Genomic DNA, 15524 nt, shown 5'->3' with positions numbered 1-15524 from the left:
TTGGTGGATTCTTTATGGTTTTCTATGAACAAAATCATCATTTTTCTTCTTTCTTTCCAATATAGATGCCTTTTATTCCTTTTTATTACCTAACTGATTTGACTAGAACCTACAGTGCGGTATTGGATAGAAGTGATGAAGGAACATCCTTGTCCTTGATCTTAGGGTGACAGCATTCAGTCGCACCAGTAAATGTGATAGTTGTGTTTTCTTCATAGGTGAGCTTTATCAGCCTGAGGAAATTCCTTTTTATTCCCAGTTTGTTGGGTGTTTTATCAAGAAGGGATGTTGCAGCTTGTCAGATGTATTTTCTGTGTCTGTCAAGATGGCCATTTGGTTTTTGTCCTGTATTATGTTGTTAGCCTGTATCACTTTAACTATTATTGAATGTTAAGCCAATCTCACATTCCTGACATTTAGACCTGGTATATAATCCTCTATAAAGTTGCTGGATTTGGTTTATTAGTTTTTTGTTTGTTTGTTTGTTTTGTTTTGTTTTTTAGCCACTTCTGTGGCATGTGGAAGTTTCTGGGGCAGGGATCAAACCTGAGGTATAGCAGTGACCCAAGCCTCTGTAGTGACAATGCCAGATCCTTAACCTGCAGTACCACAGAATGCTATGTCAGTTTTTTGGGGTTTTTTTTTTTTTTTTTTTTTTTTTTTTTTTTTTTTGCTTTTGTCTTTTTAGGGCTGCACCTGAGGCATATGGAAGTTCCCAGGCTAGGGTCGAATTGGAGCTGTAGCCGCCAGCCTACGCCACAGCCACAGCCACACCAGATCCAAGCCGTGTCTGTGACCTACACCACAGCTCATGGCAGTGCTGGATCCCCAACCCACTGAGCAAGGCTAGGGACCAAACCTACATCCTCATAGATCCTAGTCAGGTTTGTTAATCACTAAGCCATGAAAAGGAACTCCTCTCTGTCAGGTTCTTAACTCACTAAACCACAATGGAAACTCCTGGCTTGTTACTAGACATTTATGTTTTTGAGAACTTTTTTTAGGAACGATATCACTCTACATCAAGATTATCAAATAGTCCTTGCTTCTAACAAAACATCTGAATCACTATGATTTGAAGAACTCTATATTCGTAGATAAAGGGTCATCATGTGAATTGCTGTCTTAGCCTCTTTGATATTGATTATGGAGAAATAAGGAAGGACATCTTTTTTCCCCCTGCATATTCATCCAGTAACTAGTTGTTGATTAGGTACCATATGTGCTCTGAGTTATTATTGATGCTCTTCTGAGATTGCTATTCTTAATCCCTCTCATTTCCTTCCTTTTCCCCCCAAGAGGTCCTAAGGATTTTCAGAGAGATATAAATGACCAGGAAGTAACCTCTTTTTAATTTGTCCAATTCCTCTGTAAATGCTGTTTCCCTTGGATGGAGCTGTTAGTAGTGAGTAGGTGGATGAGATTTATAACAACTGCGGTGTGTAGCAGAGGCTGTCCAGTAAAGCCAGCCCTTTCCTTCCTTTAGTGCCCCAGTCCCATGTCCAGAGTGGAGTTCGCTTTTGATCCTTTGGCTACTAGGTAACTGAGAAATAAAGTTATAGGTGGCATACTGTATGTAGTATAGACAGTTTAAATTTTTTATTTAGATTGATTGTTACCCCACAGAAATAAAGAGTGAAAAAGTCCAGAGAGGCTGAGCAGATGCAGATCAAGGTGAAAGGGTAAAAGGCTGCGAGAAACAAATCAAGAGACTTGGAAAGGGTGTTGACAAACTTCAACGGCTGCAGTGAGGTTTTATCTCAGACTGAGGAGAGTTTAGGTGTGGCTTGCCCATAGAGTTTGGGAGTAGTCCTGAAGGAAGAGGCAGAAGACCTGAAGGAGGTGCTCAGTGGATGGAGGATGCAGTTCATCATAAGATGTAATCCTAACCTTATGTTCCTCCGTTAAGTCCTATGGTAAACTGAGATAGCATAGTTATTACATAATCAAAAGATTTTCACTTTAATAAAAAGTGGGCCAAAGGTGTGAATAGGCACGTCGCGAAAGAAATATGAATGGCTAAGGTGAAAAAGATGTGCAGTCTAGCTATCAGAAATTAGTAGAATGTAGCTGACTTAGAGCTTTATAAGGTCAAGGACGATCTGGGTGTCATTCTCCATTTTATCCCTGGCTCCTGGCACAGTGTCTAGAAATAGTGTGCAGGCTCATCATGTGTTTGTTGAATAAATGAAATAAAACAAATGACGGAATAGTTTTTTTTTCTTCTTAGATTTAAAAAGACTCATAGTGCCTGAGGGTGAAAATGGCATGGTTAAGGTGTAGTCTCGTTGGTGGACCGTCAGTTAACACATTTTTCTGTATAGCATGTATCCTTTGACCTAGCAATATCATAGTGAGAAATTTATGTGAAGCTAAAATAGTGTGCACACACACATACAAATAAAATGATTATAATGTTGGTTATTCTAAATTCTGGATACGACCCAACTCTCAGAGCCTTTCTGGTTAAGTGAATATTACGCAGTCAATGAAAGAATGAAAATTTAGGAGCTCCTGCTGTGGTGCAGTGGATTAAGTATTCAGCATTGCTGCAGTTGTGGCATAGGTCGCAGTTGCGGCTCAGATTCAATCCCTGGCCTGGGAACTTCCATCTGCCATGGTTGCAGCCAAAAAAAAAGGGAAAGAAAGAAAATTCGTATGTAGTGATATGGAACTATGTTCATTACTTATTAAATGAAGTAAGAACTGTATGTGTAATGTGTGACTCTTCACAATATCTCTTTCAGGAAAGTGAAATTATTGGTGAATTTTACTTTATACTTTATAGTAACCATATCAGAATTTTTGAGCAAGAAGCAAGCATTACTTGTCTAACTGGAAAAACCCATCAAGGTTTATCTCTTTTGAAAAATACACAAGTGGAAGAATATTCTTGGAGTTCCCGTTGTGGCTCAGCAGAAACCAATCTGATTAGTATCCATGAGGACGCAGGTTTGATCCCTGGCCTCACTCAGTGGGTTGAGGATCCAGAGTTGCCTTGAGCTGTGGTGTAGGTCTCAAACGTGGCTCGGATCTGGCTTTGCTGTGGTGTAGGCCAGTGGGTACAGCTCCAATTGGACCTCTAGCCTGGGAACCTCCATATGCAGTGGGTGCGGCCCTAAAAAGACCAAAAACATTTTAAGAAATAATAAAATAAAATTGCTTATAATTTTGCTGAACCAGGAAGAAATAAACAATATGAACAGATTAATTATATAATGAAATTAAGTAAATTTAAAACTCCCAACAAAAAAAAAGTATGGGACTAGATGGTCTCACAGGTAAATTCTGCCAAACATTTGGAGAAGAGTTAATGCCTATCTTTCTCAAACCATTCGAAAAATTCCAAAGGAAGGAACACTTCTGAACTCATTCTCTGAGGCTGACATCACCCTGATACCAAAATTGGACAAAAGACAACACAAGAAAAGAAAATTACAGGCTGACATCACTGATGAACATAGATCCAAAAATCTTCAAAATATTAGCAAACCGAATTCAATAATACATTAAGAGGATCATACATCATGATCAAGTGGGATTTATATTGGGGATTCAGGTATGGTTCCACCTCTGAAAGTCAAGCAGTGAGGTGCACATCAATTTTTTTTTCCCCCTCTTTTTAGGGCTGCACTTGCAGCATATGGAGGTTCCTAGGAGGCTAGGGGTCCAATTGGAGCTGTAGCTAGTGGCCTACACCACAGCTCACGGTAATGCCAGATCCTTAACCCACCGCGTAAGGCCAAGAATCAAACCTGCATCCTCATGAATGCTAGTCAGATTTGTTAACCACTGAACCACGATGGAAATTCCCACATTAGTAAATTGATGAATAAAAATCACATAATCATTTTAATAGATGCATAAAAAGTGTTTGACAGAATTCTGCATCCATTTATAATAAAAATCTTTCCACAATGATTGTATAGAGGAAACATGTCTCAACATAATAAAGGCCATATATGATAAGTCCACATTGTACTCAGACAAGAATGCCTACTTTTGCCATTTTTATTCAACATAGTGTTGGAAGTCCTAGTCACAGCAAACAGGGAAAAAAAAAATGAAAGGAGTCTGAATTGGAAATGAAGTAGAACCGTCACTGTTTGCAGATGACATAAATAGAAAATTCTAAAGATGCCACCAAAAGACTAATGGAGCTCATCAGTGAATTTGGTAAAGGTAAAGGATAAAAAATTATCTGCCCAATTGAAAAATGGTTGGAAAACTTGAATAGAATATCTTTCCAAGGAAGATACACAGATGGCCGAGAGGCACATGACAGATACTCTACATCGTTAATCAGGGAAATACAAATCAAAACCACAGTGAGGGAGTTCCTGCTGTGGGCTAGTGATCTGGCTTGTCTCTGTGGTGGCTCTGGTTCAAACCCTGCCCTGGTGCAGTGGATTAAGGATCTGTCCTTGATGGAGCTGTGGCGTGGGTCATGCTCCAGCTCAGGTTTGATCCTTGGCCCAGGAACTTCCATATGCCATGGTTGCAGCTGAAAAAGGAAAAAAAAATAAAAATAAAACACTACAATGAGATGTCACGTCACACAGAATAGTCATTATCAAAAAGACAGCAAATAGTAAGTGTTGGCAAGGATGTGGAAGAGAGAGAACCCTCATGCACTGTTGGTGACAATGTAATTTGGTGTAGCCACTAAGGAAAACAGTATGGAGATTTCTCAAACAATTAAGAACAGTGCTACCATATGATCTAGCAGTTCCACTCCTGGGTGTTTGAAGAAAACAAAAGCTTTTATTAGGAGAGATATGTGAAGTTCCCATAGTGGCTCAGGTGGTTAAGGACCCAACGCTGTCTCTGTGATAATGTGAGTTTGATCCCTGACCTGGCTCAGTGGGTTAAAGATTTGGCATTGCTGCAACCTGTGGTGAAGGTTTCAGATGTGGCTCAGTATTGCCATGGCTGTGGCATAGGCCTCAGCTGCAGCTCCAATTTAACCCCTAGCATGGAAACTTCCATATGCCACAGATGTGGCTGTTTAAAAAAAAAAAAAAAATATGTGCACCTGTATGTTCATTGCAGTGTTATTTGCCAAGATGTGGAAGCAACTGAAGTTCCCATCAAAAGATGAATGGATAAAGAAGATGTGTGTGTGTATAAAATGGAAAATTATGCAACCATAATAAAAAAGAATGAAATTTGGCCATTTGCAACAATATGGATGGCCCAAGAGGGTATTATGCTAAGTGAAATAAGTCAGAGAAAGACAGAAATAGTAGGGAGTATCAGAGGAAAGGAAGAAACAGGTGAAGGAGATTAAGAGGAACAAACTTCCAGTTGCAAAGTAAATGTGTCAAGGGTATGAGTGTGGGGAATGGAATATATTCAATGACTATGTAACATCTTTGGCGACATCATATCTTAATTAGACTTACTGTGCTCAGGTTTCAAATGTAAAGAAATATCAAATAGGAACTCACATGGTGTTGTAGGTCAATTATACTTCAAAAACAAACTCTGGAAAAAGATCAGATGGGTGGTTACCAGAGATGTAGGGTGGAGGAGGGGGAATTGGAGGAAGGCAGTCAAAAGGTACAAACTTTCAGTTATAAGTAAGTGCTAGGGATGTAATGTATAGCATGATAAATATAATTCTCATGGCTGTATGTTAAAAGTAAATCCTAAGAGATCTCATCACAAGAAAAATATTTTTTCTATTTCTTTAATTTTGTATCTGTATGAGATAATAGTAATTAAAAATTGTAGATGAAGAACCCCTTTCTGCTTGGTAATTTTCTTTTAAAAATTATTTCATCTAGTAGTCCCACAGATTTTGTTGTCATAGTGCCTTTTTTTTTTTTTTTTTTTAAGGGCTGCACCCATGGTGTATGGAGGTTCCCAGGCTAGAGGTCCAGTCGGAGCTACAGCTGCCTGCCTACACCAGAGCCACAGCAACACAGTATCCAAGCCACATCTGTGACCTACACCACAGCTCATAGCAACACCGGATCCCCAACCCACTGAGCGAGGCCAGGGATCAAACCTGAAACTTCATGGTTCCTAGTCGGATTCCTTTCCACTGCACCACAACGGGAACTCCTGCAGTTTGTTATTTTTAACTGTGTCAGTGCAGTAGTTGCAGATGTCCTGAGGGATATGTTATAAGATAGTTTTGCCTGTACAACAGAGATACACTTCAAATTGAGTCATGTTTAAATTTCATAACAATGGAGGGGGGCTCAAAAGGATTACTGAAATTACTGCTTTTGAGGAAGCTTTATTTTAGGCAGAGAGATTGATGTTTTTTTTTTTTTTTTTTTTTTTTTTTTTTTTTTTTTTTTTTTTGCCATTTCTTGGGCCGCTTCCGCGGCATATGGAGGTTCCCAGGCTAGGGGTCGAATCGGAGCTGTAGCCACCGGCCTACGCCAGAGCCACAGCAACGCAAGATCCGAGCCGCATCTGCAACCTACACCACAGCTCACGGCAACGCCGGATCGTTAACCCACTGAGCAAGGGCAGGGATCGAACCCGCAACCTCATGGTTCCTAGTCGGATTCGTTAACCACTGCGCCACGGCGGGAACTCCAGAGAGATTGATGTTGAAAGACACAGGAGAGAAAAATAGAACTGATACATTAGATGTGGAAGTAAATCAGATCAGAAAAAAATTAAGAGAATAAGTGCTACAGCTGGGATATTATTTTTTATAAGCAATCATTTAATTCAGTTATGAGCTTCTTGGCACCTTGTCAAAAGGGGAAACATTCACTGTCATGACTTTAATTGTTAAGAAAAGAAAAAGTTTCTTATTACTGGATTATAGGAGGGTTTTTATTGTGGGAATTGTCTGGTTTTTGTAATAAATGTTCACATATTTTCTGCGTGATTATTTTAGTGCTGTTGAATGCATAAAATTTAAGTCAGTTGAAATAAGGCATTTATGTTTTCTGATCTTTCAAGGACTGAATTTAAGAAATGTAAGGAAATTGGTAGTTAACATAGGATAACAGATACAGATAACAAAAGATAAAGGTAACTCCATATGTTGCAGTACCTTGGCTCTAGAGGTCTGTTTGAAACTTGATTGTTAGTGAGGTATAGTTATTAGTTGTTCAGGTATGCTGGAGACAGTAATTGTTCTTTGGTTTTATTCTCTGACTACCAAAGTATAGATAATTTATAACATTTAATAATGAAAGAATCAAATATTTTTTGTAGTTCTGATAGGAGACTAAAGGAAGCACACACTATTTCCATAACCTCAGAATAGCTTATATTCTTTTATAAGTTTACTAGAAAATTGTGCAAACAAGAAAGAACTTGAACACACATTTGGATACTTAGAACTTAAAAAAAAGAAACCCACTAAATTCCTTTATTTGCATGCTATTAAATTGTGCAGATCAGAAAGTTTTGTTTTTGAATGTTTACTTGCACTTATAAAAATCCTCAAGAGTATGTTGATTTTGCTATCCACTCTCATTTTACAATTATAGTTTCCCCCAGTCTTGATTGACTTTAATTTTCTGATTTGATTTATGAATCACAAGGCTAGATACTCCACAGTATAACCTAATTTTTCTCTTTGGTCTCCGATAGGACTTTCAAAACAACAAAACAGAACATAACTAGGACAGATGATTTTTATCTATCTGCAGGGAAGTGTGTGTGGCAGTCTCTGATAATCCCTTGTCCCAAGGTTTTGATAGCCTTTTTCATTATTTTCCATTTAACTACAATTCCTACTATAAATAAACTATTTTCCTTGGTTTGTTCTTAATGCAAATACAGCATTCTGTCATGATTATAGAAATGACACCCTCATTTACCCTTTCTCCCGAAAGACTTTTTCTTTTTGATACAATTTCGACTACTGTTACTAACCCAAGTTAATTTTAGATTCTATTGCTGAAAGCCTCAGTTTTGCCATTTATTGAGGTGTGAATTGAAATATTAATGTATTTAGAGCAGAAATGTCGTTTTTTAGGGTATCTAGAGCAACAGCAAAGCTGAGGTCAAACTGCCATAAGGATGGACACCAAGGAAGCTGTGTTTGGGACAAAAGGAAATCAAGATAAGGTAGATGCAAAGTAGAGAAAAGAACTGGACCCTGGGGGGAGGGGGGTGGTAGGTGGGAGTGGGTTATATGCCTCTAATGGCAAAGACTAGTTAGATTTCTGAAGATGAAGCCACAGAAGGCTTATAGGAAATACTAAGAATTTGGGTTTAAGTACCACCTTCACTTTGAGTGTATTAGTTTTAGCTGACTTGTAGCTAGCAGAACACTTAAAAATTCCTAAGGTTACATGTTTCAGTGGGGTGGATCCTAATATTCTGGGCTAGTGATGCCTGTGTGGATATGTGGAAGATGCTATTGGTGTTAGATGATAAAACCATTGCCAAACCCACCTTCAGTACTCATGCGTGTTATTTCTGGGAATTTGAAAGGAAATATCTGACTGAAGTATTGCACTGACAAAATGAGTACAGAACGTTTAATTTTTCCTTTTCTTTTTATGATGTGAAGGTTGTGTCTCTCTTCGTAGCAACATGAACCGTGAAGACCGGAATGTGCTGCGTATGAAAGAACGGGAAAGGCGGAATCAGGAAATTCAGCAGGGCGACGACGCCTTCCCACCTAGCTCTCCTCTCTTTGCTGAGCCATACAAAGTTGTAAGTTGCCCTTTGAATGTTTTTTCCTCCCCTAAAATGACCTTTTTTTGCTTTTAAAATGTTTAAACTTAAATTTTTATATTAGGGTTATTATTATGTTACAACTTGCAATATTTTTTCTCTTCCTCATAATAGAATGTACTTTTTTGGTGTAAACTTTTCATTACAGCACAAAGTATGTACAGAAAAGTACATGAAATAGGTGTACTTGGAGCTGAGAGAATTTTCACCACATGAGCAAACCTCACATAATTAGTACCTAGATCAAGAAATACAGTGTTACTTGTGTGTGGCAGGCGAGGCTCGGATCCTGTGTTGCTGTGGCTGTGGAATAGGCCAGCAGCTACTCTGATTCATCCCTTAGCCTGGGAACCTCCATATGCTGTCAGTGCAGCCCTAAAGAGACAAAAACAAAAAAAACAAAATTGAAAAAAACAGCATTACTAGAGCCCTAAGGTCATCTTCACACACCCCAACCCCACTGCATTCCTGTACCCTTGAAATACAGTCTGGATTAGCACAAATGTCCGTGTTCCTGACTCTGCCACTAACCCTGGGCAGGTAATTCACTTTTCTGAGCCTTGAATTAAATTTAAAATTTTGTGCTTATCATCTGCTGTTAACATTGGCTGTTTGGGTATAACATCAATCAAAGACAGATATTTCAGGAAGTTTGTGGTGGCCTAGTTGTTAAGGATTCAACATTGTCACTGCTGTGGTGTGAATTTAATTCCTGGCCTGGGAAATTTTGTATGCCACAGCGGGCACAGCCAAAAAAGACAAATATTTCATAGATTCATTTGTTTCTATTTCTTAGTATTTGCTTACTTATTTTATTAAGTTTCATTGACTGTTAGTATATTTGAATAAATGTGTCTTCAGTATCAATCTGTTTCTTTTTTTGTTACCATATACTAAATTCTTTGATTTTCTTTCTATATGTTTAATGCTTAATTAACTATCAAGTTTAGGAGTTCCTGTCACGGCTCAGTGGTTAATGAACCTGAGTAGTATCCATGAGGACTCGGGTTCGATCCCTGACCTCACTCAGTGGGTTAAGGATCCAGCATTGCTGTGAGCTATGGTGTAGGTTGCACACGCAGCTCAGATCTGGCATGGCTGTGGCTGTGGAGTAAGCCAGTGGCTATAGTTCCGATTGGACCCCTAACGTGGGGACCTCCATATGCCATGGGTGCGGCCCTAAAAAGATAAAATAAGATTAAAGCATGTTGTTAGAAGTGTTGACTAATTGCTAATTAACAATTGGTTGACCAATTGAACTAATTGTTGTTGTTATAACTATCAATTTATTTGATTTGGGATTATATAAAACACTGAATCTGATGACTGATGTAGCTGTAATGGCCACAAATGTCACTTTAATATTTTGGTTTGGCTTTATACTTCACTGGAATAATAATAATTATTATTATTTTGGCCATGCCTGTGGCAGTGAAGTTTCCTGGGCCACAGACTGAGCCTGCTCCACAGCAATGATAATGCTGAATCCTTAACTGCTAGACTACCAGGAAACGCCATAGAAGTATTATTTGTATTGTTGTTGTTAAATTTTTTTTTTTGCCTTTTTTATTGAATTATTTATTGATGTATAGTTGATTTATAGTGCTTCAGTTATATAGCAAGGTGATTCAGTTATATATATAATTGGAAATACTATTATAATAATTTAAATGCTTATACTGTCTGTAATAGCCATAATACTATGTATTGCCCTAGTAATGACCATTGTTGGCTTTATAGTATAAGATTGAGAATGTGGAGTTCCTGTTGTGGCTCAGTGGTTAACGAATCCAACTAGGAACCATGCAGACGGAGCTTGGATCCAGAGTTGCTGCGGCTCTGGCATAGGCTGGCGGCTGCAGCTCCAATTAGACCCCTAGCCTGGGAACCTCCATATGCGAAGGGAGTGGCCCTAGAAAACGCAAAAAGACAAAAAAAAAAAAAAAAAAGATTGAGAATGTGTTAGATGTTTTCCTGATGAAATACAAATTTAACGACTTATAACACGTTATAACATTTGGTGTTTGTAGAAATCATTCGTGAGATCTATAAAAAGCCATTTGTTCGGAGCTTTTAAGGATTTTCCAATGAAAGGCAGTTTTACTGATACCATTTATGAGTGTAAAACAAAATTTGGGATTAGGTGTTAAAGATACTTTGAAAAACACAGGAGTTTCATCTAGAATCTTTGCATCATACTGCCATTTATTTTTAATTACACTGTAATAAATTAGATCAATTTCTGATCTTGATGTTGTCCATAAATTGCTGTGTATTTACCTTTCTTGTTTAATAGGGATTGGACTGATTTTCAAATAATCTAAAATCTTTACTGATTGATGTCAGTCTCAAATAGTGGTAGTTTTTAGGCTTTTTTTTTTTTAATGGAAATATAGTTGATGGTAGTTCAGCCTTGATTTCTTTTTCTTTTTTTTTTGGTCTTGTTTCAGGGCCCCACTTGCAGCATGTGGAGGTTCCCAGGCTAGGGGTCCTATATCTGCCGGCCTATACCACAGCCACAGCAGTGTGGGATCTGAGCCACATCTGCAACCTCCACCACAGCTCACGGTAATGCTGGATTCTTAACTTGCTAGTCACATTCGTTAGCCACTGATCCACGACGGGAACTCCTCTAACTATAACATTTAATTACAAAGAATATGATATTTTACTCGACTGCCTATTAAAATGAGAATTGGCTAATCTCCTGACTTGGAAATTAACTTTGTAAACATGTAATTACTTTTTCTGCTCTTCCCAAGATTTTTACAGTATATTTATTGGCGACATTTGGGTATTTAAAAAATCTGGGAGTTCCCATCGTGGCTCAGTGGTTAATGTATCCGATTAGGAACCATGAGATTTCAGGTTCGATCCCTGGCCTTGCTCAGCGGGTTAAGGATCCAGTGTTGCCATAAGCTGTGGTGTAGGGTGCAGATGCAGCTTGGATCTGGCGTGGCTGTGGCGTAGGCTGGTGGCTATAGCTCTGATTAGACCCCTAGCCTGGGAAATTCCATATGCTGTGGGTGCAGCCCTAAAAATACAAAAAAAAAAAAAAAAAAAAAAAAAAAATCTGTTGTCTGTTGTACCTATTTCTCAGTGCACTCTAGAATATTTGTGTTTTAACATGGAGATTTCTCACTTTCAGTGTATTTTTTTCCACCATAAAAAATATGTGCTTGAGTTTGCTTTGAGATTTTCACCTTAAGATATGAGATGAGACCTCCTTTTGAAAAGTCCCTTTCCAGATTTCCTATTGTATCTCAGCAGGTTAAGAACCTAACATAGTTTCCTTGAGGATGCAAGTTCGATTCCTGACTTTGCCCAGTGGGTTAAGGGTCTGGAGTTGGTGCAAGCTATGGTGGAAGTTGTACAGGTGGCTCGGATCTGGTGTTGCCGTGGCTGTGGTGTAGGCCCGCAGTTGTGGCTCCAATTTGACCCCTAGCCGGGAACTTCCATGTGCCTCAGGTGCAGCCATAAAAAGAAAAAGACCCTTTGCATTTGAAGTTTCTAAAGTTAGTTTAGAAGCATCTTTTATTTCTAGTTATGCTAATTTAATAATTTTCTTTTACTTTTTTTTGTAGACTAGCAAAGAAGATAAGCTGTCAAGTCGTATTCAGAGCATGCTTGGAAATTACGATGAAATGAAGGATTTCATAGGAGACAGATCTATACCAAAGCTTGTTGCAATTCCCAAGCCTACAGTACCGCCAACAGCAGATGAAAAATCAAACCCAAATTTCTTTGAACAGAGACATGGGAGCTCTCATCAGAGCAGCAAATGGACTCCAGTAGGACCTGCACCCAGCACTTCTCAGTCTCAGAAAAGGTCCTCGGGCTTACAGAGTGGACACAGTAGCCAGCGGGCCAGTGCAGGTAGCAGTGGTGGCTCTAATAGTAGTGGCCAGAGGCATGACCGTGACTCATATAGCAGTGGTGGGAGCAGTAGCCGGAAAAAAGGCCAGCATGGATCAGAACACTCCAAATCACGCTCTTCCAGCCCTGGAAAACCCCAGGCTGTTTCTTCATTAAGCTCCAGTCATTCCAGGTCTCATGGGAATGATCACCATAGTAAGGAACACCAGCGTTCCAAATCCCCTCGGGACCCTGATGCAAACTGGGATTCTCCTTCCCGTGTACCTTTTTCAAGTGGGCAGCACTCAACTCAGTCTTTCCCACCTTCCTTGATGTCAAAGTCCAGCTCGATGTTACAGAAACCCACTGCCTATGTGCGACCCATGGATGGACAAGAATCCATGGAACCAAAGCTGTCCTCTGAACACTACAGCAGCCAATCCCATGGCAACAGTATGACTGAACTGAAGCCCAGCAGCAAAGCACATCTCACCAAGCTGAAAATACCTTCCCAACCATTGGATGTAAGTCACAAGTTCAGAGCTTTTTAACATTGTAACTGTGTGGAGCAGTTGACCCTGAATTTATGATTAAACTTGAACTGTCTCTTTTTCTTAGTAGTAAGGAATGTAAAAAATTTAAAGGAAGGCTTGTGATTGACTTCCAAGTGAATGTAGAGCGCTTAGCTACCCCCTTCAGCAGCAGAGAAAATGTCATTCATTGTTCTCAAATGTTAATTCACTTACAGAATTAAAAGCATAATCAATCAGTATCCTAGATTTCTTCATTTTGATTTTATGGAATAATGCACTTGTGTTCTTTCGTTTTTAAGAAAATTGACTTCTGTTCTTAATGCAATACTCATCAATGAGGTGTGGGCATGGTTCAGTGTGGTTGATGTTGGAACTTTTTTTGGGTCCATGGAGATTGTAAATTTTTCTGGTTTGGATGCCATGATCCTTTTCTGTGGTTATACTTAAAGGTTTGAGGCAGCTGCTCCAGACATAGTGGTTTGAAATTTACAGTATTTATAACTTCATTACCAAAGAAATGAGTATTTGTTGTGAAATAGGTGAAATTTTCTCTTTAATGTAGTTTTTGCAATAAAAAATTTTAATGTAATGTCAATAGTTAAAGTCATAGCTCATAACTTAAAGTGGTGGGGGAAGGAATCAGGGATAGGTGAAATGCTCTTTTGAGGACATTTAAAAATCTTGGCTGTGGCCTTAGGAAACACACTGTTCATGGCATTTGTCATTGATTACTCCTCTCAAGAGAACAGTAAAGTGGTAATTTGTTCTTTCTTCACACAATATAACATGGTCCTTGGAGTCACTTTACTGTAGCTCTCCAGGTCCTGTTTGAGCCTCACAATAAACAACCTAATATTGATTTTATTGTTTGCTAGTTTATGTGAAATAATTGATATCAGTATCATGATATGCTTTGTATGTAAATAAACTTTTTAAGATTTGACATATTGCTTATCTGAAAAAATTACATTTAAAAAATTATTTCTGGAGTTCCCGTTGTGGTCTAGCAGGTTAAGAACCCGACATAATGTCTTTGAGGATGCGGGTACTATCCCTGGTCTTGCTCAGTATCTGGTGTTGCCACAAGCTGTGGCATAGCTCACAGATGCAGCTTGGATCCCTAGTTGCTGTGGCTGTGTTGTAGGCCTGCAGCTGCAGCTCCCTTTCACCTCCTAGCCTGGGAACTTCCATATGACACAGGTGTGACCTTAAAAAAAAAAAAACTTAAAAAAAAATTTTTTTTTGTTATACTTGATTTACAGTGTTCTGTCAATTTCTGCAGTACAGCGAAGTGACCCAGTCATGTGTGTGTGTGTGTTTGTGTGCAATTTCTTTTTCTCATTATTTTCTATCATGTTCCATCATAAGTGACTAGATATAGTGCCTGTGCTATACAGCAGTATCTCATTGCTTGTCCACTCCAAAATTTTTTCTAATCTAAGTATGAGGTAAGATTTTTAAAAACCTTTTAAAAAATATAAAGTTCTTCCAATCATAAACAGTTTGATTATTAAAATTTTTTAGTGCTTGAAAAATTTGTAGTTAAGGGACTTCCCGTTGTAGTGCAACAGAAGTGAATCCAACTAGTTTCAGGTTCGATCCCTGGCCTCACTTAGTAGGTTGGGGATCTGGTGTTGCCTTGAGCTGTGGTGTAGGTCGCACACAAGGCACCAATCCTGCGTTCCCGTGGCTGTGGTATAGGCTGGCGGCTATAGCTTTGATTTAACTCCTAGCCTGGAAACCTCTATGTGCCAGAGGTGCAGCCCTAAAAAGCAAAAAAAAAAAAAAAAAAAAAAAAAAAAAAAAAAAAAAATTGTAGTTAAGGAAATTACTCAAAAAATTCTAATTAGTATTTAGAGTAGTGGGATACTAAATACTCCTTCAAATTTCAGTTTCATTTCTAATGTTAAATTTGTGCAACAGATGATCAAAACGTAATAGTAAATGACTCCACATCTAATATATGTTTCTTTTCCTCTTTCTTTAGGCATCTGCTTCTGGTGATGTAAGCTGTGTAGATGAAATTCTTAAAGTAAGTTTTTCAAAAAATAGTTTCTCTTTAATTAATGATGCTCTGCTGCCCTCTGTATTTCACAGAATATCTGAAGCAACAGATTGCTTACATGTATAACCTCATAATGTCCATCGAAGATAACTGACTTTTTTTTTCGCTTATATTCATACTTAGGTTCTGAATTACTTGGTTTGTTTACTATTTGCCCTCAAAAAACTGTTCCTTTTTTTGGGGGGGGGGTTTAGTTTGTAAGTAAAAACAAATTCTACAGTTTGCTTTGAAAAGAGGAAGAAACCAAATATAACTATACTTTCTCAGGTTTATTAATCATTTGAAGTGCTTAAAAAAAAATCTCAGTAGTTATCAGTCAAAGCATTGTTTTGAAAATAGCTTGTAGTTCATCTGTATATACTGCTCAGATCCTACAATGAAAAGCCTTCTCTGAATACTGCACAGTT

The 15524-nt window shown here is 38.4% G+C and overlaps 1 protein-coding gene across 6 annotated transcripts in view; it reads left to right on the top strand.

The window, feature by feature from the left end:
* Positions 1 to 15524, top strand: part of AFF4 (ALF transcription elongation factor 4) — an 88034-nt gene that overhangs the window by 23629 nt on the left and 48881 nt on the right. For 2 of the 6 annotated variants that reach the window (XM_021084751.2, XM_021084748.2), the window contains exons 2-5: positions 7958 to 8049; positions 8498 to 8643; positions 12249 to 13043; positions 15040 to 15084. In XM_021084751.2, coding sequence (XP_020940410.1) covers positions 8521 to 8643; positions 12249 to 13043; positions 15040 to 15084 — 963 coding nt within the window. In that variant the 5' untranslated portion in view covers positions 7958 to 8049; positions 8498 to 8520. The remainder of the gene's footprint in view (positions 1 to 7957; positions 8050 to 8497; positions 8644 to 12248; positions 13044 to 15039; positions 15085 to 15524) is intronic. The other 4 variants (XM_085014516.1, XM_021084750.2, XM_003123929.7 and 1 more) reach the window with 2 other exon arrangements.

The sequence above is a fragment of the Sus scrofa genome, chromosome 2 (assembly GCF_054392235.1).
Source record: "Sus scrofa isolate SSC_HxYL_T2T_F1_AM1 chromosome 2, Sscrofa_HxYL_maternal_Yorkshire_Landrace_v2.0, whole genome shotgun sequence".
NCBI lineage: Eukaryota > Metazoa > Chordata > Mammalia > Artiodactyla > Suidae > Sus > Sus scrofa.
Note: the sequence above shows the minus strand (reverse complement) of the source record. Positions and strands in the feature narration are given on the sequence as shown.